Source organism: Xenopus laevis, chromosome 8L, assembly GCF_017654675.1.
Source record: "Xenopus laevis strain J_2021 chromosome 8L, Xenopus_laevis_v10.1, whole genome shotgun sequence".
NCBI classification, from domain to species: domain Eukaryota; kingdom Metazoa; phylum Chordata; class Amphibia; order Anura; family Pipidae; genus Xenopus; species Xenopus laevis.
The window spans coordinates 106,227,005-106,252,833 of NC_054385.1; the positions used below are offsets into that span (position 1 = coordinate 106,227,005).

The 25,829-nt window shown below is 39.7% G+C and overlaps 1 protein-coding gene across 3 annotated transcripts in view; it reads left to right on the top strand.

Annotated features, from left to right (window-relative positions):
• akap6.L (A-kinase anchoring protein 6 L homeolog) overlaps positions 1–25,010 on the top strand; it is a 118,632-nt gene extending 93,622 nt beyond the window's left edge. For all 3 annotated transcript variants that reach the window (XM_041573345.1, XM_041573343.1, XM_018231198.2), the window contains 5 exons: positions 2,661–2,807; positions 3,524–3,733; positions 16,980–17,192; positions 18,568–21,318; positions 22,319–25,010. In XM_041573345.1, coding sequence (XP_041429279.1) covers positions 2,661–2,807; positions 3,524–3,733; positions 16,980–17,192; positions 18,568–21,318; positions 22,319–22,357 — 3,360 coding nt within the window. In that variant the 3' untranslated portion in view covers positions 22,358–25,010. The remainder of the gene's footprint in view (positions 1–2,660; positions 2,808–3,523; positions 3,734–16,979; positions 17,193–18,567; positions 21,319–22,318) is intronic.
• Positions 25,011–25,829: the final 819 nt, after the last annotated feature.

The window sequence follows — 25,829 nt, forward strand, 5'->3', positions numbered from 1 at the left end:
ACAAAATGCAGCAAAATCACCACTAATGTACGCCCTGGGGTATTAGTTGCAGTTAGGCTCACACAAGCATTCTGACTGCTGACTGTTCCAATCAAACGCGTCTGTAGTAGAGAACGTTATGCACAGGCACAGCATCATCAGCCCATAACTCTGTTACTTGCAGCGGCCAATCAGATATTTGCTTTCATTTTTGGAATTGCTCTACTGATTAATAGCAACTGAATAATTAACATTAATTAACTCATGCTTATCCATGGCCCGGACAGATGCTCTGTATCCTTACTCAATTTCCCCTTGTGAAGTTCTTAATAGATTGTACATAGCAACATCATGGTGCAGTCCTTTTATACCCTAATGTCTGATCTCTCATTAAAGACTTCCATAACAACCTCACTTTAGCCATGCAAACTGCACAATCTTGGTCATTATCACCACTTCTCAACAATAAACCTGGCTTCCTCGAGCCAAGCAAATGCCCTGTTTACCTTGTTTGGCCATTAATGGACTATGCAATTGTCTCGCAACACTAAAGATGGAATAGGTTTCCTATGTCTACAACTGGTTGGGATAGTGGCAGCATATTTCTGCCAGGGAGTCCATCAGAACAGACCAAGCAGAGGTCACTGGGTGATGCTGGAAAAAGACAGAAGGGTCACAGGTCAAAGTAGGACCCTAAGAATGATGGGAATGAGAGCCATAAATGTGTCATACAGTGGTCTGAGCTATTAGTGATCCCTCACCAGTAGCTCATGAGTAACATGTTGCTCACCAACCTCTTGGATGTTGCTCCCAGTGGCATGAGCTTTTTTTTGAATTCCAGGCTTGGAGACAAGTTTTGGTTGCATAAAAACCAGGTGGACTGCCAAACACAGCCTCTTGTAAGCTGCCAGTGCTCATAGGGGCTACCAAATAGCCAATCACAGCCTTTATTTGGCATCCTCATAAACTTTTTTCATTTTTGAGTTGCTCCCCAACATTTTTTCCATTTGCATGTGGCTCGTGGGTATAAAAGGTTAGGGACCCCTGCTGTACACCATCCACACATATATGGCCTCCTTAAGTAATAGCTTAAAATTCAGAACCAATAGGGTAGTCACCCATGCCAAGGTCAAACTGAGCAGAATGGAAAAAGAAACTGTACCAAATAGAAACAAGAGGAACACACAGCAACTACTCCTTTTGTGGAAACCTCATTTTCAACCATTTTTTGAATATCTTCCACAATTTTTCACAGCTACGAAGTTGATAGTGTCACTGGATTCAGGTTTTGCTTTTTTTTTAAAAAAAAACTTTGCGGGCAGCAGATACAGTCATATAAATGCAGAGGCCGTTACTTCCCTGAAGAGCTTACACCGTATAGAGAATTAGGACCTGCTGTTTGGATGCTCCTAAGTGAAAAAGTCCTTTTGTAAATGCAGATTAATGTCCGTTGTATATCCATGTAATGTAGTTGGGTCCTGCAGAGAGTTTATTTGCTATAACAACAGGTTGCCGGAGGGAAGCTGCTGTACAGCGCATGGAAAGGCCTCGTGCTCATTATCTTAGACGAGTGTCTAATTGCGAGGGTCTTTAATAGAAGCTATTTTCCAAATTACCATTAATAATGAAAAGACTGCATCTTGGTGATTTCCTAAATGGTACTATATTAAACAAGGAGCTGGGAATGCTAGAGTATGACCACAGCTGCTAGATAAATTGGGAATATTATGTCTGGGTAGGCAAGGCTGGCCTTTTGGGAGAGCATTCTGAATTTTGTCTCTGAAGCTTATTAGACACAGTTAATTGATAGGTGTGCTCATGTCTACAAGATGCTTTGTTAAATGGCAATAGTAAAGCTATTTAATCATTCTTAAACTTCAGCTGGAATCTGTAGAGAATACTTTATATTTGGGGTTAAACAATATGGCAGCTCACAAGCATTAATAAAAGAAGGATGTAGCTTTATAAGACTCTTGGGCTAACCTTTGTTCCTAGCCTTTATTAAGCATTTCTACACACACAAACTGAATTTAAACCATTCTTTTATTAGTTTTTTTAATGCTTAGTAACAACACTAATATGTATATTCAATTTGTGTTTGATAGTAATGTCAGTTTGGGATCTGGGTCATCAAATACTCCCCTAAATTTATTATGGCCTATGTGAAAGTCTTACGTCCAGTTATTATCCCTTCCACCCACCAGTTTTGGTTGGTCTCTCACTGAGCAGACATCCCTTATCTCAGAGAAGCTGTTCCATCCTGTTACCAGAAGCCCCCATTGAGTATTGATGTGTAGGCTAGGGTGTAGGGCAGGAATTAACCGTGGCTATATATTTATATGTGTCAGTAATCACTTAATCCCATGATGCTATCTTGGATATTATCTAAAATTCAGTTAGGAATTTGGCCAAATAATAGGCATTTCTCAAGAATTCAGATTCGATGGAACCTTTAGGGTTCAGGTATGGTTTGGCTGATGCCATGTAACTTTAAAGCGTTGGACAACCAGAAGTGCCAGATTTTTGGTCACACATTATGCAATTTTTTTAATCTCAAATCTGAATATGCTAATGAGGCTTCAGTATAAGACAAAGTCTTTTGTGGAGGATTCGGTTTTCAGCCGACTTTAAAAATGTTGGCTTTGATACTGCATATAAAAGCATGTCCCTGTTCCCTACAGAGGTGCAATGTGGAGATGTCACTAAGAGAAGACAGAGTTCAGGCTCTTCTAAGTCAACTTGAAGCTCTTAAGCTTGAGGGATCTCCGCTTCCTGACAGCATACTCAGCAAGGAAGAACTCATCCGGGAAAAGTGGGAGATGCTGAAGGTAAGAGTGCTCTATAAATTAGCCTTTGCCTGCAAGGACAGAACAGTTATTTGGGAAAATAAATAGTTACTTGATTTGGGTGACCAATCAATACAAACACACAAGTGTTTCATATTACTTAATTTATTATTTCTATTGTATTCTTACTTTGTTAAAGGTGATTGGTAAGGACAAAGGGAAAGTGGATAAGAGTGATAAAAAGTACAAAAAACAAGGTGAAGATTGGACACAGAGTTTAGCATTGAACTATAAAGAACAAGGCTGTCTGAGATGATAAAATATAGTATGCTCAGGTTTTATGGAATAGTAGTGCAGGACGAGGCATGTAAAGATTTTCTTTCTGCGGAAGGAGAAAAAAAATGGAGAAGGAGACACCAAAGAACATGACTGAAGATGGGAGGTTAGAAAAGTTTGACCTTGATCAAGATCATATTGACATGAACTATTTAATAGTATTTCTAGGAGATGGGATAGTTGACACTAGCTGCTAACTAGGATAATGAACTAATATGTTAGCACTCAAAGTAGTTACCTATTAATATGTCACTGGAGACAGCCTAAAAAAACACTATATCTGAAAAAACATTTGTCATGTAACTGTTCATTGTGTCTTTTCTGAACTATTAATTCTGCATACCCCTTTTTATATTATTCTGTGCTCAATAGCATTATTTATACATATATATTTATATTTTTGTCCCACTTCTTCTTCTCAGAAGTCTCTCTCTGAGGCGCTACCAGCTTCAGCCACTCAGGTTGTTCTATCTCCTGGGAGTGGGAGCTTGTTGCAGCAGCTAGATCAGCGTGTAAAGGAGTTGAAATCATGGCTGAGAGATACGGAACTAACTCTGTACAACTCCAGCTTGAAGGTGGTGGATGAGGCTGGAGACCAGGAGAGGCTCCAGAAAGAGCTGCAAAGGTTCCAGGTACATTATTGTGCAGAACACTTTTAGCATGAAATCCTGCATTGTGCATTTACTAGGTGGATGCTCAATACTTAATTCTTTGGAGTTTTGTTTATCATTGGCTGAGCTTTCAAAGTAGCAACTTCCTTTTAATATATAACATATATAAACAGTAGTATTTCAGCAATGACGTACGGTTTATTGGATTAACAGAAAATATGCAATATGCATCATAACAAAATTAGACAGATGCATACTTTTGGGCACCCCAACAGAGATATTACATCAATACTTAGTTGAGTCTCCTTTTGCAAATGTAACAGCCTCTAGATTCCTCCTATAGCCATTGATGAGTGTCTGGATTCTGGATGGTGGTATTTTTGACCATTTGTCCATACAAAATCTCTCCAGTTCAGTTAAATGTGATGGCTGCCGAATAAGGACATCCTGCTTCAAATCATCTAATAGATTTTCTATGATATTCAAGTCGGGGGGACTGTGATGGTCATTCAAGAATATTGTACTCCTCTCTCTGCATAAATGCCTTTGTAGATTTCCAAGTGTGTTGAGGGTCATTGCCTTGTTGCAATATCCAACCCCTGCGTAACTTCAACTTTATGACTGATGCTTGAACATTATCCTGAAGAATTTGTTGACATTTGGTTGAATTCATCCGATCCTCGACTTTAACAAGGGCCCCAGTAGTCCCTGAACTAGTCACACAGCCCCACAGCATGATGGAACCTCCACCAATTTGACAGTAGGTAGCAGGTGTTTTTCTTGGAATGCGGTGTTCTTCTTCCACCATACAAAGCACCAAATAACTAAAATTTGTCTCATCAGTCCAAAGCACTTTGTTCCAAAATGACTGTGACTTGTGTATATGAGCTTTTGCATTCAACAAGCGACTCTGTTTGTGGCGTGAGTGCAGAAAGGGCTTCTTTCTCATCACCCGGCCATACAGATGTTCTTTGTGCAAATTGCACTGAATTGTAGAACGATGTACAGGTACACCATCTGCAGCAAGATGTTCTTGCAGGTCTTTGGAGGTGACTTTTGGGTTGTCTGTATCCATTCTCACAATCCTCCGCATATGCAGCTCCTGTATTTTTCTTGGCCTGCCAGACCTGGGCTTTACAGCAACTGTAGCTGTGGCCTTCCATTTCCTGATTACATTCATTACAGTTGAAACTGAAAGTTTAGCTTTTTGTCGCCTTCCCCTAAACCATGATACTGAACAATCTTTGTTTTCAGATCTTTTGAGAGTTGCTTTGAGGATCCCATGGTGTCACTCTTCAGAGGAGAGTCAAACAGAAGCACAACTTGCAATTGGTCACCTTAAATACCTTTTCTCCTGATTGGACACACCTGCCTATGACGTTCAAGGCTTAATGAGCTAATCCAACAGATTTGGTGTTGCCAGTAATCAGTATTGAGCTGTTACATGCATTCAAATTAGCAAAATTACAAGGGTATCCACATTTTTTGCACAGGCAGTTTTTCACATTTGATTTAATTTCATACAACTGAAACAGCTTCACTAAAAATCTTTGTTCAGAAAACACTCCAGTACTCAGATGTTCCTGGGAAGTAAAATACATACCACCAGGGCTGCCATCAGGGGGGGACAGGAGGGACAAGCGTACCGGGCCCGGGCATGAAGGGGGGCCCGGCAGCGCTGCATTTTTTGAAGATCCGGGCCCCCCTTACGAGTGCCCGAGCCGTACGTCTTGCCTCTTGCGTTGCTGAATGCGGAAGTGCCGAAAAGCCGAAGCCGATGCGCCGAAAAGACCCGAAGTCACGGAAAAAGCCGAAGTCCCGAAAAGACCCGAAGTCACGAAAACAGCCGAAGCCGAAGTCCTGAAGCAGCGCAAAGACCCGAAGTCACGAAAACAGCCGAAATTGAAGTCCTGAAGCGGTGAAAAGACCCGAAGTCACGAAAGGAGGCGAAGTTGAAGTACTGAAGCCATGAGTTCAATCCTACTGAACACCAGTTTGTGTGTTTTTTTTTTTTAATCCCCTGGCCACCAATGTATTATTTTAATATTCTATAGGCCCCTGCCACCAATCTTTTTTTTTAAAACATTTTTTTTGGGGCCCCAATTTTTTTTTAATTATAAGGGGGCCCCTGCCGCCAATGTTTTTTTTTTCAAAAAAAAATTATTTTTTTTTTCAAATTTTTTTTTGGGGCCCGAATTTGTTTTTAATTTATAAGGGGGCCCTGCCACCAGTTTTTTTTTTTTAAAAAAATGTTTTTTACATTTTTTTTGGGATCCCAATTTGTTTTTAACTTATAAGGGGGCCCCTGCCGCCAATGTTTTTTTTTTTCAAAAAAAAATAATTTTTTTTGCAAATTTTTTTTGGGGCCCCAATTTGTTTTTAACTTATAAGGGGGCCCCTGCCACCAATGTTTGGTTTTTTTTAGTTTTTTTTTTACAATTTTTTTTGTTGGGGCCCCAAGTTTTGTTTAACTTATAAGTGGGCCCCTGCCACCAATGTTTTATTTAAAAAAAAATAAATAAATAAATTTTTTTTTTGGGGGCCCCAATTTTTTATAAGGGGGCTCTGACCATCAATAGCTTTTTACAACTTGTGTGTGGGGGGGGTTACTTTTTTAGCGCTGATGTCTGTGTGGTCTTTTAACTGCGATGTGGAGTGGGCGGGATATGGGGTGGAGCTTGGTCATCAGTGTGGGCAGGGCCCAGGGGGCCCCAAAAATTTTGTTGTACGGGGCCCCGTGATTTCTAATGGTGGCCCTGCATACCACTGTTGTCTTTTTTGTTGAAAGTGGAGTCAATTATTATGCAGGCTGAGAGGAATTCCCAAACTTTTTCATTTGACTGTACAGTATACAGTATATATATTGTGAGAACAAAGTATGGATAACTATACTGGTCTTGCAGCACTTTACATGCATCTCCCATTAGTAAATGAAGCCTAGAAGCTACCTAAGCTACATGGATATTGTTGGCTCTTGCTTGCCATATTTTTCTTATCCCTGTAAGACATTTAGCATTTTCTATGCTGTACCCTTCAACAACAATATGTTTATTGTGTATAGTTATTAATTCTCCTTTACTTTTGGTGATGGGCAACAGTATCTTGTTTGTGTCATCACAAATACAGACTTTCCAGCTAAGGACATATGCTATCCATGTTGTATACTGCCTAACATACATAGTAGGGGAGAAAGCATGAATGGAGCAAGTCTATTGGTGAACGCTCCTCCCCGGATCTTATGTACAGGAGAAATATTTTATAAAGTTTTTCCTTTATGGGCCATTTGTCTTATGTCAAGCCATAGCATGACTGCTATTAGAGCTTACTAGGATCTTCTACTAGAAGAGGTCTTGGCAAAGAGAATTCTCTTGGAGACAATACTTTTCAATGTAGGAATTCTCTTTAGAAAAGGAGTTTAATACTCATTGGGCATTTGTTTGGCCTCCCCTTATTGCATAGGGCTCTTGATTAAAGTGATGTAGGAACGAGTTTCTGACATATTTTTGGAGAGTATTTAAAGCAAAAGTTCTTCTTAGGTGTCAATGTTGTACAGGTATGGGACCTGTTTTCCAGAATGCTCAGGACCTGGGGTTTTCTGGATAACAGATCTTTCTGTAATTTGCGTCTTCATACCTTACGTCTATTAGAAAACATTCATAAACCTAATAGGCTGGTTTTGTTTCCAATAAAGATTCATTAAATATTAGTTTGGATCAAGTACAAGTTACTGTTTTATTATTACAGAGAAAAAGGAAATCATTTTTAAAAATTTGGAGGTTAAAATGGAGTCTATGGGAGATGGCCTTTCCATAATTCGGAGCTTTCTGGATAATGGGTTTTCGGATAACGATTCCCATACCTGTATTAGCAACCAAGTCAAATACAGGTATGGGACCTGTTATCCAGAATGCTTGGGACCTGGGGGTTTCCAGATAACGGATCTTTGCGTAATTTGGGTCTTCATGCCTTATTTCTACCAGAAATTCATTTAAACATTACATAAATCCAATAGGCTGGTTTTGCTTCCAATAAGGATTAATTATATCTTAGTTGGGATCAAGTACAAAGTACTGTTTTATTATTACAGAGAAAAAGGAAATCATTTTTAAAAATTTGGATTATTTGTATAAAATGGAGTCTATGGGAAACAGACGTACTGTAATTCGGAGCTTTCTGGATATCGGGTTTCCGGATAAGGGATCCTATACCTGTAATAGAATAAATCTGACTAGTTAATAAATGCAGATATACAGACCTTGATGTGTGTCATGTTTACTGCTCTTAGCACATCAGCTTTTTGCTTCCTTTAGCAATTTTATAAAATTAACAGTGACATTTTGTTTATTTTTCTTGTTTTTGTTGGCTTTAATTTGGAAATGTAACACAGGTGATTTATATGCTAGGAATTGTTCTTTTTGTCTCTCAGGCCTTGCAATAAACAATTTATTCTTGTCTGGATCTTGTGATATTCTGTAGAAATCAGTGAGCTATTATAGAAAGGACCTTCTAGTTTAAATCCGTACTTTTTCTTGTTGGCAACGAGCTACTGTACTTCAAGTTTTGTTCTGCAGGTTTCCATTAGTGGAAGAAACTTTCTCAGATGAGTCAGTGTTATTCAAAAGTGCCTCATGCCAATGATGAATGCATTAGAAATGATCTGTTCACTGCCTGCTAGACAGATGATCATAGTTTGTCAGATAAATATAATTGTTATGCCATGCCTATGAACAGCATAACCCAATCCCAATAAACACAGACAAAGATACTAGCTTGCAATATCTCCACCCTTTGGAGAGTTTGAGAGCTTAAGGAGTGGTTCGCCTTTAAGTTAACTTTTAATATGTTATAGAATGGCCAATTCTAAGCAACGTTTCAAATGGCATTCATTATTAATTTTTTATAGTTTTTTTTTAAATTTTCCTTTTTCTTCTGACTCTTTCCAGCCTTCAAATGTGCGTCATTGACCTCATCTAAAAAAAACAAAACAAATATTATCTAAAGCTACACATTTAAGGGCAGATTTATCAAGGGTTGAATTTCGAAGTAATGGAAGTTTTTTGAACTCCCATAACTTCGAAATTGAAATAAAAAAAGACCAATTAAAATTTATTTAAAAAAATCTAAGTTTTTAACTTCGGGTGAATAGGCTGTATTCTAATCGTTTGAATCGAAATTTTAGCACATTCGGTCGAATTCAATTCAACGTATTTGCCCCAAAAAACTTTGATTTTTCAAAGTCCACTAAATGACTCCAAATGGGTTCTAGGAGGCCCCCCATAGGCTAAAACAGCAATTTGGCAGGTTTTAGAAGGCGAATGGTCGAAGTCAAAGTTTTCGATATTCGAATACTCAATTTTTTTCAAATTCAGATTGAATTGGCCTATTCGATAGTTGAAGTACACAAAAATAGTTTGAGGTTTGAATTTTTTTACTTCGAATTTTCACTTCCACCCTTGATAAATCTGCCCCTAATTGTTATTGCTACTTTTTATTACTCTTCTTTCTATTCAGGTTCTTCTCTTTTTATATTCCATTCAATTATTACCAATAAATTATGTCTGCAGGCTCAGTTAAAATGATTGTGATAGAGACGGTTCTTTGGAACCCATGTGCAGGCTTGAAGCCAGTTAAATTAGTTGTAAGGACACATTGAGCTTTATAACTTGACTCACTTGTAGATTGTAAGCTCTTTTTGGCAGGGCCCCCTTTACTTTTTCTATTGGTTGTTGGTTATTGGTTGTTTTGTATGTTTAATGTATACACCCATTTATTTACAGCACTGCAGAATAGTGTGCCATTTTGTAAATGTGTGTATTATTATAATAATAATTTGGTGATGAATGTGAGAACTTAAACTCCCTGAGATAGCTCAACAGGATGTATCCAGATCTTTATGTTCTAAACAACAAAACAGTTTCAACTTCTTACTTGTTTCCTGCAGTAAAGACATGTTTTTATTTTGTACGAATTAACTAAGTTTGTGTTCGAGATGTAAGATCCCTAGATGCCATGAACAGCCAGTGAGCTCCTCTCAGTGACTGTTACAGAGGTGGTGATGTGGTGGCCAAGATGGGGCAGATGATGTGTATCTTTACAGTGTAATCTTCTCCTTTCTCTGTTGGCCACCAAATGCGTTAAGTATATAAAACCATTGTGTTGAAAGCACATAAGCTTAGAGATGTGATATATTTTTCAACAATACTAGGACCTACCTTGCATATCCCTTCCAGTACACAATAAGCAATGCATAGCCCATGGACCCATAGACATTATTGATTCAAGAAGCCTTACAGTGCCATCTTCTCCCCTCTCTGTTGGCCACCAATTGCGTGAAGTGTCTAAAACCATTGCATTGAAAGTACATAAGCCTAGAGATGTAATGTATTTTTCACAATACTAGGACTTACCTTGAATATCACGTCCACTACACAATAAGCTATGTATAGCCCATGGACCCATAGACATTACTGATTCGAGAAGCATGTTCTTTAGTGTTATCTAGATGAACATAATTTGGTGGTGATATCCACAAAGAGAATCTTCAGCTCTGATACATGGAAGGTATGATTTTAATGGTTACAGGTCTGACTTGCGACTATGGAATGTAATAATCAGTTGCAGATTACTATCTCATTTCAAGATAGCGCACCAGAATACAGTGACTAGTGTACTCAATCATTCCAGGCTACTAGGACGGCCGGTATGTTTAGTAAATTGACCCCACAGGGTAACTCTCATATGTATTCAACCAAGTACATCTTTTCTCATTTCAGAAGAGAAGGTGTGAGTTCTCCTGATCTTATTAATGTGCACCCAAGAAATGGAAGACTGCTTTCAAAAAGGGCCTGAGTCCATGAATAGAAAAAGTTTTATGCAGGAAGCTCATTATTACTGGCATTATAACGTTTCTCAGTTGAGGAGTTTTTATGAGCATGGCACTGGTAAAGTTTGTGGGTTACCTTGTCTCTTTGTAAGTGGATTACCACCCATCTCTGGCATGAGCAAAGTGACTCTATCTGGGTTGAAATGCATTATGCATATATGTAACAGCTTTTCCTGTTGCAATGTGTTTAGATGCTCTTGTTGTAGCTCTGTCTGTGGACATGGAGGAAACCCACACAAAATCCAAACATCAGATAATGCAAGGCAGGGATATGAACCAGGTTCTCCCTTTTGTCGTAGCCATGTCAAATTATTGAAATATATGGTTTAGTGCTCCCCAAGTTCCTTTTCCAAAAAGAATTGCCACTTGAATGCTATTAGAAGATGACCAGTAGAAGTGATAAAATGAACAGTTTGACATCAGCAACCCAGTAGTATTTTCAGGAAAGTCGGTCTTTATTTATGGTTTTATAAATTCGTTTTTTAAAATTGACCCAATGCATAAACAGGTATGGGACCTGTTATTCAGAATGCTCGGAACCTGGGGTTTTCTGGATAAAGGACCATTCTGTAATTTGGATCTTCATACCTTAAGTCTACAAGAAAATCATGTAAACATTAAATAAACCCAATAGGCTGGGTTTGCTTCCAACAAGGATTAATTGTGTCTAAGTTGTTTTATTATTACAGATAAAAAGGAAATCAGTTTTAAAAATGTGGATTATTTGAATAATTTGGAATCTATGGGAGATGGCCTTTCCTTAATTCTGAGATTTCTGGATAATCAGTTTCCAGATAAAGGATCCTATACCTGTACTGTACTTGACAATTGAAAGTTTTGCTGGATCTAGGTGAGAGCGGCTATTTTAATGGTGAGGTATCTCACAGTGACCTCAAGAGATCATTAATAGTGGATTAACAAGTTGCGTGCACTCACCCTCTTAGATCCACGGGTACTAATCCACCGTGCTACAACATAGTGAGCGTCCCCGGATCCAGACGAATTAATATAGATTCAGCAATTGTACTATGGAGCACACAGGTGGTTGTGGAAAAATCAAGTCTTCTTTATTGAAAAAATGGTTTTAAAAACATCAGATCAATGTACATGCGGATATGACATCCCCCACACTTGACGCGTTTCGTGGCATCTCGCCACTTCCTCAGAAGCTTGGCTTCAGTCTGAGCGAAGTTGCTAAATAAACCAACAAATTAAAACGGCATGTGCGACTAAATACATTCTTCATTATTGCAAATCCAAATGGATTCCATGTGTAGGACAAGGAAGGAATCTGTTTCTAGTCTGTGATCTCCCAGTGATAACAGCAGCCCAGCATTGTGCACAAAGAGGTCCATTAGAGCATCCTTCTGGGCATTTCTTAATTAGATTTTGAAAGCAATAGTTCAGGGTGGTGCTCATTTAAATGTAATTTGGATGTAATGCAGTGAATGGAAGATTTCCTGTAGCAGTGTAGATGTCATAACTTGATGCAATAACTTGATTAAAGTAGAGCCTGTATTATTTGGGTACCCTGGTTCTAGTTTATTCCTGGGTTATGATACAGAAACCGTTAATTGTGGCTGGTGGATATCCTGTCATACCTGTAGGTATCAGGTCGCAAAGTCAGAAAGTATGTAGCACGGCCAACTGGTCTCAACTACCTGCTAGTCTATACGAGAAAGAGCCAACATGGAGTAAACAGCCCAATCCACAAGTGAACAGAACAAGGGAATGGCCTATATCACATATAAAGAACAATTAGCCTCAGATTCCTTTCGTAGCTTATTAATTATGTACCCCAACCTCAAAAGAAAAGTCTTAGACCCAGAGGCGTTCCCTTACGTCAGTTTTATTTTGAAATGATATCTATGTAAACCATTAATTACATTGTGAATTTATATTTCTGGCCTGGAAATTTGGTAGGCTAAAGCATGAAATGTACACTAAATTGTATATGTTTTAAGTAATTAAATTGTGTAAGCTACAATCAAAATGAATAAAGTATTTTACTATATTCAATACCATTCGACGAGCCATATCTATAACCTGACTTATTCAGCAATGCTGTACATTCCCTGTCAAGGCCGACATCTCAATAGGTCTTTCTGGTAATAAGGCAAATTTATTTTCTTCCTCTTGCGGTTATTTCTTCTTGGTTTATGATAAAGGAGCTTCTAGACAGATAGCATACAAATGGGGTTATTTATGAACACTCCAGCAATTGCAGGTGCTATAAAAGAGATGCAATGGAGAGGTACTTGTGTCCAAACATGCATGGGCATGTGGTTGCCAATTCATCCATTCTGCCTCTCCTGCCTGTCAGGAATGTTGTGGAACCCAGGTGCTACCACCACCCTGGACCTGGTTCCCACCAGGGTTCCCACAGCAGGTTCCATCAATAGGCACACCAGACTTGTGTTCAGTAAACTGAGGGTAAAAATGTAATTTTAAACACTGCAAAAGAGATGCAACCCCCTCTGAAAATACTAGATGCAACTTGCACCCAAATTGCAAACATAATTACTGTTAATTACTAATTAATCTGTTTTGACGCATAGGGTGCATAGGGTAATTGCAGTGGACTTGGAAACCAGGTGAATGATAAAGTAGGGGATGGTATGTGTATGTAGAGGATGGCATGTTTAAATAGAGAGTGAGAGAAGGGTTTTTGTACATCTAGAGTAATGTTATTACCATAAAATATCTATTAAGAAGAAAAATGTCTAGATTTTGTTCACACATGATGAGATAAATTCAGCAGTGCCCAGTTTTATTCCTTATGAAAGTATTTTAATCAGAAACGATTAATATACGTTTGCACGGCAGGGTTTCTATGCTACATTTTCTCCCCTCACCTCATTTTATTCTCCATAGCTATCCATCTGTCTGTCTGACCATCATTTTATATGTTTTTGGCTGGCTGTCACCTTTGACATGTTATTGATCACAGCAGTCTTTGCTGTAATAACCTGTGTCATTCACTACCTGTAAGCCCTGGCATATCTTTAATCCTTCCCATGCAAAACCTTTCAGTACAGGCTAGATAACAGTTAAAGGAAATTTCTAGGTGCATCCATGTAGATTCCATCTCCTTCCCAATCCAAGTGTAGCCCCGCTCCTTCTGGATGCGTATCATTGTAACTGAAGTTGACAGGCACAACAAGAGATCAATACCTTTGCCATAATTAGTAATAAAACGTGATTGGTAGGGCATGGGTGTACAGAGCATGTGCTAAAGTATGTCATGATGGATCTACAGAGTCCATGTAGCTACAAGCCCCACATCTCTGCTCATAGCAATTGCTTTGTTACAATATATATAGTAATAGAAGACAGCCCATAGCTTAAATATCTTGTAATGTTTGGAACAGTGTGTTGTACGTATGTATATGCAAAAGATCCCAGAGTCTGGGAGTATGTCCGAGAATTTGCTTATTAGGAGACTGGTGGGGGAATTTAATAAAAGTCGGTAACGGAAAAAGTTATGCCTCTTTGCAAAAAAATTTCCTTTGCGTGAATTTAATATAGCTTTTTCCACTTCCGAATGTGGATGAAGGTTTGCGAGTTTTACAGTTTGTTCCAGTGCGCAGTGATTGTAACAGCTTCTTACTGAAAAAGTTCTTACGTTTGTTCCAAAAGATTAGGACACCTTCAAGCACTTCTTAAAAGTGGGCAATGCTCAATAAAAATGCGCAATCTAATAACAGCTTAAAGGTATACTGTCATGGGAAAATTTTTTTTTTCCAAAATGAATCAGTTAATAGTGCTGCTCCAGCAGAATTCTGCACTGAAATCCATTTCTCAAAAGAGCAAACAGATTTTTTTATATTCAATTTTGAAATCTGACATGGGGCTAGACATATTGTCAATTTCCCAGCTGCCCCAAGTCATGTGACTTGTGCACTGATAAACACTCTTTACTGCTGTGCTGCAAGTTAGAGTGATATCACCCCCTCCCTTTTTCTCCCCAGCAGCCAAACAAAAGAACAATGGGAAGGTAACCAGATAACAGCTCCCTAACACAAGATAACAGCTGCCTGGTAGATCTAAGAACAACACTCAATAGTAAAAACCCATGTCCCACTGAGACACATTCAGTTACACTGAGAAGGAAAAACAGCAGCCTGCCAGAAAGCATTTCTCTCCTGAAGTGCAGGCACATGTCACATGACTTGGGGCAGCTGGATAATTGACAAAATGTCTAGCCCCATGTCAGATTTTAAAATTAAATACAAAAAAATCTGTTTGCTCTTTTGAGAAATGAATTTCAGCACAGAATTCTGCTGGAACAGCACAATTAACTGATTCATTTTGAAAAAACTTTTTTTTCCCATGACAGTATCCCTTTAAAGAAGAGTATTACATTGCGAAATGCGAATTTTAGTTCACATTTGTGCAAATTGTTTTGCTCTTTGTGGCTTTTATGACATTCCCCCATAGGAGAGAAAAATACCAGCCATCGTATTTCTTTTATCTTCATTCCCTTTAAATACCATTGGCATCAGCATAATTTTTGCTGACCAGTCTGGGTCTCCTAGGGACCACCATGGAGTCACTTTCTCAGCAAGGTACAGATAGTGTCAAATGCGGTAGGTTTAAATATAGGTCTACAATGGAAACAAGGATGGTCTAATGGGTATTTTCCTAGACTGGATCCCACTAGGAGATCCTCCGGAACTTTTGTAGTCCTGTTCGGCTATACTGGACAGGTGACAACCCCAAAGTAAACCCTCAAGTGAATTAAATGTAAATGACACAATTATGTAAGGCCACTTCAGATCTGCAGGCTTTCAGATGTGTCTTTTCTGGCCCCAGTCAATGTTTAACTGTTCCTGCTGCTTAAAATACAGAAATTGTTGTTATATTCCTTCCCATAAACAAGTCATACAGTTTCTCTATGACCCCATCAAACTTTACTCCTGATTATATAACAGCTCTCAAGTGTAAGTTCTTTGGAAATATGACTATTGATTGCAGAATACTGCTTGTAACCAGTTCTATTCCAGTGCACAGTAACTGTAGCAGCCATGACACCCCCTTCTCTATGCCTCTTCCTAGTAATTCTGTTTTTTTTTGTTCTCTGTAACATCTTAAAGTTCCACATTATCTATGCTCCTTTTGATCTATACGTCAAACATAAGCAATTTGTGCCCACCCAGGCCCTCCCACCAACAAATTAAGTCTTTAGAGACTGCTGGTAGCTGTAGTTTAACAACATCTGGAGGTCCTCTCTCCTGTCCCCTATTATTGCTATACAGAATCTTCATTTAATCTCCCCCTGCAAACTCAACTCTGATTCTTTATAACCCAGCTGTTTTTAAGGCTTCATATAACCCTTACCTATAACATTTCCTACAGCTGCCAGTCCCATCCAATAAAAAAAATCTCTTCCCATAATGTAATACTGCTCCCATATATTTATGCAAACCCTCAGTATATATCAATTCCTGTATATTATCTAAGCTCCCTGCCTGAGTTTCCAGCAAGCCACACAGACTGATTCAGGTCCTTCTCCCCTGTGAGCTGTGATTAGGGCAAGCCATGTGCTTCATTATCGGTGAACACTTTAATAGTGCCATTTAAAAGGCCATATTTCTGCCTTCCTTGTTGGGCCCAGCGATGATACATGGTGATAATTGGCAGAGAGCGATGGCTCTCAGTGGCCTTTTAATCGCCCTATTTGTCAGACTCGGTGTCTGCGTAAGACGAGTTATATTGATGGCCCTTCCTGGTCCTCTGGTTCGTGACACTTAACCCTTTCTCTGATATTATGTGAAACTGATCTTGCCAACATTCTGGTAAATTTAAGTACCTATGGGCTAACTCCAGCAACAACAGAAAAACAAAGGCCACTGCTGTCCTGGTGCCAAGCAGTAATAAATAGGGGCTTAGTATGCAGAAATCTACTTGCAGTAAATGTAATGGAACTGACAGACCCTTTATTTCATCCTAATATAATTAAATTGTTTATGTGATCGCTGATTGTTCATGAACAGATCTATTCATCAGGCACTCTGCCTTGATCCTAAGCAGGCGTTCCATTATCTTTCTCTAGTCTAGGGAATGTCAAATGCCTTTAGCCGCTGAGGAATTCTGGTAGACGTTATTGACCATCAAACATAAACCAACGAGCAATTTGTTTTTACAATTTTCAAAATCAAAGACCTAATTGGTTGCTGTGGGCAACTAACCTGGAACAACATGGTTGTTTTCTTACACAGCGTGTATAGTAAGTACACCCAAACTCAGTGGAATGCCATAGGTGCTAAGTAAAAGGTAAACCTGAAACTGTTTGCTGGGTTTCTTCCCTAGATGATAAGAATTCTCCATCTTGTATCACACAGCCGTGACTGTATCTTGATTATCTGTGTTCCTTCTCAACAGGCTCTTTGCACTGAGCTCCAACTACGCCGGTGTGGAGTGATGTCTGTCCTGCGCCTGTGTCACCATCTCATGAACCTCCAGGAGCCCACTCCACAACAGGACACCCCAAGCTTGCAGCTGCTGAGTGTAAATCTAGAGAGGAGGTGGGAGGCTATAGTGATGCAGAGTACTCAGTGGCAACGGCAACTGCAGAGAGAGGTCGGTGATGAACAGGTGAGTGGCTTGTAACAGAAATGATGTTTGTTGGTTAGGCTACTTTGCACCTTGGGGACCTACAGGGGATGACATTAGTTGGCTTGAAGACACACTGGTAGTCACATGCACCAAACACATCTAAGTTAAAGGGTGCTTTGTTTAATATACATTTCATCAGCCTATCTATTAAATCACCAGATAAAGCCAAGATTACAAATTTACTGGCAATACAATTGGCAGTAAATGTTTTATTACCCATCTCCCTACCTAGTTTTTCATTCAACCAGCTTTTACATATTCCTGTATCTTCATAGACCCTAAATCCCACCACAGCCACCTCTCTTGACTTACCTTAAACCTGAGGAGGGGGGTGCAGATCCCTAAAACTTTGTTTTGCACTTTATGTGGCAAATCTGGCTCAATAAAGGAATAATTGCACAGCAAAGAAGTGGTGGAGTGCTATGTCCTTCTGTGGAAGTATTTTTGCAATATGATGACATGGCCGTGCATCTAGGAATAGCACCACCATGTAAACCAGCCCCAGAGAAGTGTGAGTAGTGCTCCATACCTACCTATATTCCTGCCTCCAATCTTCCCACCAGGTCCGGACTGAGAATTAAAATAGGCCCTGACGTTTCAGGTACACAGAGGCCCAATCAGCCCACACAGAGACCCGAACAGCCCCCACCAGCCCACTAAATACTGACTTTCTATGGCACCTTATAGCAGCCCCTCTGGCATTTGCCAGAACCCACAGATTGCCAGTCCGGGCCTGCTTACCACCCTCCGCCCCTGTGGCATCACCCCACCTCCCATCCTTTGGCAGCCAGGTATAAACCCTGTTAAAGGTGGCAAGGCTACATCTTTGTGTGTATACATAATTTAACACAAATAGACAGTGTAACTACAGATCCTACATATTATACTAATTATGTAGATGTTTTACATTGTTACATAGTTGAGTTTGAAAAAATACATGTCAATCAAGTTCAATAAATAAATAAATCCTATTTAAAGGTAAAAATAACACCATCTCTTTTGAAATAAGCTTATTCAGTTGCTACGAAAAATATAAATATTTTTTTTTCACACATACCATAAAAGTCTGACTTTGTTTTAAATTCCTAAACACTTCCTTAGCTTTACAGTCATAAAAACCCCTTTCCTTACTTTGTTCCATTGTAAAGTGATGGATTCTGGGACTTGATGGAATCTGTGCACCACCCACTATGAATTTCAGAATCCATCACTTCACAATGGGGGAAAGGGTTGACCCATTTTGTCAGCCTAATGTGAATCATAGTTACCTCTCCTGTAAATATATATATATATATATATATTTCTTCATAATGATTTAAGCAGGTATATATTGTATCCTGTGGTTATCTTTCAGGAACTCGATTTATTTGTGGACCCAGACTGGGCAGATCTGAGGAGCAATGTGGTCGAAGAAGCTTTAGAGTGGGATGAGACAGATATAACTGCAGAATCAGTCTGTGGCAATCAAGATCCTGAGAGTCTGACAGCAGAAGCTACAGTGTCACATGAAAGATGTTGCTCAGACCAAGCCATTTCAGGGCACCTAAGTCACCAAAGTCAATATCAAACTCCTGTTTATCAAGTCTATAGTTTGCACAACATGGAACTCTTCAGAACAGGCATTGATTCCTCACTGGGAAAGGATCCAAAGTTAGCACCACTATCCCTGTCCCTTTTGCAGGGCAATACATATACATCTTTGCCAGATTTAGCTAGTGGTTCTTCCCGAGAACACAGTTTACAGCCCCCAAAAACCAAAGGAGGCTCCACTGGACATTCAGAATGTGAAAGCGGTATTGCTAGTGGTGGGGAAGGAGTGACTGCTGCTAATTCAGAAGGATGCCTTTCATTAGACGGGGAGGTGTTGCAGGGGAGGGATGAGGACATTGGACAAATAGTGACAATAGAGGATGGACCGATATCATACTCAAGAACCAAGCACTTTGCTCCTTGCACATTATATGACTGCTCTTTCTTGCAGACAGACAGATTTAAAACTGGTTCACTGGAAAGAGCACAGCTATCTATCCCTAATTTTTCTTTTTCAAAGATAGCTGGGCAAACTGCTGTTAACAGGACCATGCTTCTTCCAAGCTCAAAAGACCAGAGTCCAGACGATACCACAGAGTTTCAAGACTTTATTGAGGTGCTTAGTGCCCAAGACTCTCCTTCTAGTTCCTCTTCATTGGAATCCCTCTCTGTTGCTTGTGAAGTACTGGAGAACACGTCACTCCGACGCAGTGTGTCCCTGGAGAGCTGGCCAGCATCTTACAAAAGCAATGAGGACCTATTCAGCCAACAAGTCTCTGCAGATGTCACCCCAGGGAGTGAACCTGGGGAAGAACTGAGCAAACGTACTTTGGACTTACTAAAAAGGTTAGAAGACATTGAATGCCCATCCGAACAAAAAATGAAACGTAGTTTGTCTGATGATATAACCCTACGAAGTGGTTCTCGAGAGACTTCTATAACTGGTTTTCAGTCTCCAAGAGACAGGGTATCATCTGAGAATGAAGATCTTGGTTCTGAACTGACAGAACTAAGTAGCAGTGAGGAATTGTCTTTGAGGTCTGAGGACCTGGCGGTGCTAAAAGGAAAGTTGTTGGGCTCTAACACATCCTTCCACAAGCATTTAAGTCGCTCCTTATGTGGAGAGGAAGGGGAAGCTAACCTCAGTATGATTGTCAATGTGTCTTGCACTTCTGCTTGCACAGATGAGGAGGATGATAGTGACCTACTGTCCAGCTCCACTCTCACATTAACTGAGGAAGAGGAGGAGGAGTTTGAAGAGCCAAACTCTAGTTTGGGAAGTGAAGATGAAGCTGAGGATGGCACAGAACTGCCCTTGGGGGCTGATTTTATCAGACGAGAGATGCAGGCCTGGATTAGACCCTCATTCTTCCTTCCAAAAGAGAAGAGGAAAATAAGCAGAATAGTACAGGACATGCCTGGGGCATCTAAGGATAAAAAAGCCTTGCAAAGCTTTTTACACAGACATTGTGAGAACAATGGGAATGGAAAAGCCTCATGTAAGAAAATGACAAAAATAGAACCGGAGAAAAATTTATTTACCTCCCCTCAGCTAGTGGATGATATGGAGAATGGAAATGTCAGTAATAGGTTAGTGCCAGTTAAAAATGGTGTTAACAAAGTAAACATGCCAGAAAGACATAACAAACCCGGGCCTCACCCAATGATATCAATAACCAAGACAGAGAAGCTTCACCCACCTAGCATGCCTGCTTTAGCATATCATAAACCCAGAGAGCTTGGCCCACCATTTAATGGTAAAAGCAGCTTACGTGTCACTCGTGATGCAGTTGTAGATGTAGATATGCCAGACATGAATTCCTCGGCATTAGATAGCAGCCAAGAGTCTGCCTGTTCTTGCCATGCTACTTATGAGAAGACTAAGAACCCAGACTGTAATGTACATGAATTTGTGAAGGAAATTCTTGATATGGCATCCACAGCTCTGCATGGCTCAGTTCCACAAGAGGGACCAGGTCATGGTAGAGGAGCACAGCTCAGGAAGAAGGTGCTGGAGCATTCCCGTAAGCAGCTTGAAAGGGGAGACTTTATTTCCTATCTATCTCTCTCTTCCCATGACAGTGACTGTGGAGAGCTAAATGGATCTGTCCGGTCAGCAACTCCTCAGATGTCAACTGAAGAGACTGGGGCTGGAGACATGGAAGGCATGTTTGAAGCCTGTACTGAGGCCAAGGTAGAAGGAGAATCTGACAGGTCTTCTGATTTGAAAGGTTCTTTTAATGGGACGTCCAAACAAAACTATCTAAAAAATGAGCCAGTCAAAACCAATACACCCCGGTTAGGAATTAAAGGTCCCCAAAACAAAATCCAGGCTTCAGGACAACAAACTATCTTAAAAGTTTCTGGGCTTAAATTTCAGGGGCATTCAAAGATAACTAAAGGAGCAAACACCAAAATTTCCAGCAAAGTGTTGCCTGCTTCTCGAGAACTGAACTCAGATCCAACTGGAAAGATTTCTGCGAAGCCAACAGTCTCCAACCTTCCCATTCTGCACAAAAGGGCAAAGGAACCGAAGACCGCGGGCAGCACTTTAGAGAGTACAGAGTATCAAAAGGTGGGTGTGTGAGAACCTGACTATTTTCTGTATTATATTACTGTTTGTACCTCCGCACCACCCACTATGTGTGTATTGCACATATTACCAAACTAAGCATCATATGTGTTTTGCTTTGTTGTTTCAGCATACTTTAAATTCTCTTTGAGTTTTTGATTTCAGTCCAAAGCAAAATGACTTAAAACAAAGTTCCCTAAAACAGCAGAGCATTTTCAGACCAGGCACAAACACGTCTATAAATTTTGCAGAACTTTCATGTTTAATATTTCTGCTTTTATCTTTGTTTAGGTAAAAAGGAAATATTCAGTGCTTGTATATGCAGATTGCAGTTCAGGAAGTGCTCAGCAGGTCATTAGCGCAAAAGGAAAAGGATTTCTCCTGATGATGTTCTTTGTTTTGAAAATGTGTATATGGGTTTTTAATGTTAGATTTATATTAAGGTACATCATATTTTGTATCTTTATATAGTATGTCTTCTGGCGACATTGGCTGAGTTGGTTGTTTGTATCTAGCAATTTGCTTTGCTGGCGGAACTTGTGGATGTTTTCCAGTTTGGTTAAACAAGCCACATTGGGCTGATCTGAGCTTATAGTGCCCAAATCAAATCGAAAGGCCCTTGCAGACTCACTGGATGAGAACTGCATCAAAGGTTTAATGTGGTCCTTGGTTAATGGATTTTAGCAGCCTCTGCAATTGATATCTCACTGAGCAATAGTCAGATACTAAACTAACGGAAGCCATTGTTTTGGCTCCATACATAGGACAATCTGCTGTTGTCAAGATCAGTTGAATTAGCATCCAATAGTGAGCCATGTATGACCAGCTGAAGACTTCTTTCAATAACTAAAGCACTCACAGAACAGTCATTATATATATGACATAAGGAATAGGGGTGTCTTTTAGTGACATACGTATCTACACGCCCCTTATTATTATTTTACATTAGGTATGCAAGCAATACAATTTTTTCTCACTGTGTTTGTCTTTTAATCTTATCTAGAAACAACCTCATGGACCCAAGAGCTACAAGGACCTCTGAATGTTCACTCTACAACTACTAAGATACTTTGTCTGTAGGAGGTGAAGTTAGCACGTGGAGTGGACCTCCATCTTTCTGAGCTTCCTCCTTAATGGCATTGGGAAACTGGGTCTTTTTTTAAGTTTTTTTTATTTATATAAGACAAAGGAAAGCTTTTATTAGACCTGTAATGCTGTGGAAATAAACACAGAGAATATTGTGTAGCAAGGTAGAACTTCTGGAAGGCCGGTTTTGCATTGCTTGCTTATACGTAAGCCCTAAAGAACTCCACAGTTGATGTGTCTTGACATGTCCATAGCTCACTGGGAACAATGCTTGATTAATTAAGCCCTACAAATGAACATTGTTGTGAGCTAAAGTGAGGGTGACAACATAAATACAGTGGCTACAAGTATGACAGTAAGGGAGGAATCAAGAGAAATGCTGAAGGAAATAAGTATGAGTAGGCTAGAACATGGGTGTTTGTACAAAGGTTGGACAGAAAAGAAAGAAGAGTTGTAGGCTGTTATCAAAGAGATAGGAAAGTGAAGAAGTATTCAAAGATGTGGAAGATATTTTTAGTAGAGGGTAGATGAGGAAGACAATATAACATTTGATGTATGAACCTTGTTTCATTTAGAGGCTAATTTTACATGTATTATTTTGCTTATTCTGCTGCCGTTGCCGTTGGCTCTGATCATTATTAATTGTCAAAGCTGCAATGCTCTGATTAGCAACAGAATGCTCTAGCTTTGTGAATGTGCTACTGTTCTGATTAACAACAGATTTTAGTCCTGCCCACTAGCTGGTTAAACGCACAGAGCAAATAAGAAATTGGTGCTTACCTCCCAGTGAAATTAGCCTTAAAAGGAAAGGCAGAATGTGTCGGAAAAATTGCAATACACATTGAAAGACCTTTACTAAATGTGTTTCTAACAGGCAGAGGACAATCATTTTTCAGTGTCAGCATTTATATTGAGATGCCAGTACAGTAGTATACATATAGCATTAACCAGCCAAATTACATAGATTACAGTTAGAGAAACCATAGAAAAAAAGACCATTGTATGTTAAAATTTCAATAACTAGGAGTAAAGTAAGAGGGAAAGCCAAGGTGGGTAGATGGACTGTGATTATGGGATTTACCCTACAGTAATTCATGTAAACAAAGCAAACAACAATTTGCCAATTTCAAATAAACACAAGCAACCCCCATGTAAGGTTGAGCCAATACACGTCGTCCTCAACTATATGATACCAATAGGATTGGCTGTTAAGGTGAGGGCCAGGGAACTTTGACCTTTTGATCTACAACTCCCATAATTCATAGATTGAAGATGGGATTTGTAGCCAACTGTAGAAGTGGTGGAGGCTGGAGAGCATTAAAATGTCTACACTTGGACCCAACTTTTATTTCAGTGAAATTTTGTAGGTTATTGACAGATAAGGGCAGATAAATGGTTTTAGGTTTTGGCTTTCCAGGAATGTGATGTAGAATTAGGCAGGATGCAGCTAAAAGATAAAGAAGGCAATAGACATTGAAGAATGGGAATGAGAAAAATGGAACCTGTAACTGAAGCATGTACAGAGTCAAATATTGCCCGGCAAGAGGGAAATGTGATTTTTGGTTTCTTCAGAGGTAACACATGCCAAGTGAAGTTGGTTATATAAACAGTATATTGCTTGACCTATGCAGATGGATATCTGGGCTTTAAGAAATACTGATTTGCCAAATAAAAGCCAATAGTATTCTAACTCTGTGTGCTGCAGGGACAAAACTGTCCTATAAAAGCACATTTTGTGTCATGTACCCACCCCTTAACACCCCTCTAAATTGTCACATTTGTCCATAGAACTGAATCTACTGCTCCATATAATCCAATGGTTCCCAAACTGTTGGACTGCACCCCCCACCCCTGAGGTTCTGGAGCAGTAGCAGGTGGAGCTCAGGCTGGAGGCCACGTTAGGGTGATCATTGGGAAGAATTGCTATTTGCTCTCCTATATATACCTGAAAGCCTAACTTGAAGGTCAATCAGAGTGATAGGCCCCAATTTTACCCTGTACTTTACTAATTTCCTGAGCTAAGGGGGGCCTTGACCAAAGGTTGGATTTGAAGGGGGCTTGACCTGAAAAAGTTTGATAACCACTGCAGAATTTAAATATCATCTTGATATTACAAATGTATTAGGGATTTATCAAATCCATAATTTTTGTGTTTGACCTAATAATGAAAATTATTAAATGCTATTATGTGTGAACATAAGTGTCACTACTAGTTGTCCAATGCACTAAAGTCACATGACAGCTTCAGCTGAAATCATGGCTGCTGCCCATCCAATACCATTAGGAGAAGAGGCCAATGGCCAAAGTTAGGGCAGCCCAGTATCTGCATGTTTCTGCATTCTAGCACTTCTGTGAAATGTTGCACAGGATATGTATGGCACCTATATGCACAATGAAGGGATTTGGTTATGTTTGTTTTGATTTATAGTGTGCTTTTCCCAGATAATGCTACCAACTAAGGTTATTCATGGTCAGTAAAGGGGAAAATTTCCTTCCCTAGGAACTGACATTGGAATTTTAGAGAGTTGGAGTCAGGGTGGCTCATTTATAAACAATGGGCAAATTTGCACCTGGGCAGTAACCGATAGAAACCAATCAGTCATTAGCTTTTTTCAGCCAGTTGCAGGTTGAGCAGTGAAAGCAATCATCTGATTGGTTGCCATGGGTTACTGCCCAGGTGCAAATTTGCCCAATGTTTATAAATGAGCCACAGAGTTTTTAATGGAGAACTAACTCCCCATGTTTAAACCCCTCAACTGCATCACCACACTAGATAGGAGTCCACAGTTCCCCCAAACCTCCTTTCTTAGTCCTTATCTGCGCAGTCAGCTTGCTGGCACAGGTTCCCTGGCATTGATCATCTAACAGGACCACATGAACTTCTAGTACACATACTTCTGCTCACCAGTCACCACAAGGGAGTCTTGGGCCAGAAGTAATGTGCTGCCAAAACCACTGCAAAGGGCAGGAATGATGGTGTATCCACCAACGTGTTGGTGCAGTTGGGAAGGGGGCAGATGGACTAACAGTCCTTTAAACATCTGAACCAAAGTTGTCCTTCTCCTTCCAGTAAAAGGCAGATTTATCATATGCACTTTTTTTTTCTACATACCCTTGTCTCTTTTAATGTCCCTAAAAAACAAAACATGTGTCCTACACACACCTATATATAACCACCCTGGCCTGATTGGGACAATAAATAAATCTTTGAGCAATTGTATGCTTATGCTCAATCAACCGTGTCTGTATTTTTCTTTGTTGACCAGAACCTAGCACTAGTTTAATGTTGCACTGGGCAAACTGAGAAGGAGACCTCTCTCACTCTTAAAATAAGATACAGGTAACTCCTGATTCTGCTTAGGGTCCAATATGCTATGGCCAATATATAAGGGAGGTTTAATTAGCATCTGCAATAAGAAGTTGCAGAA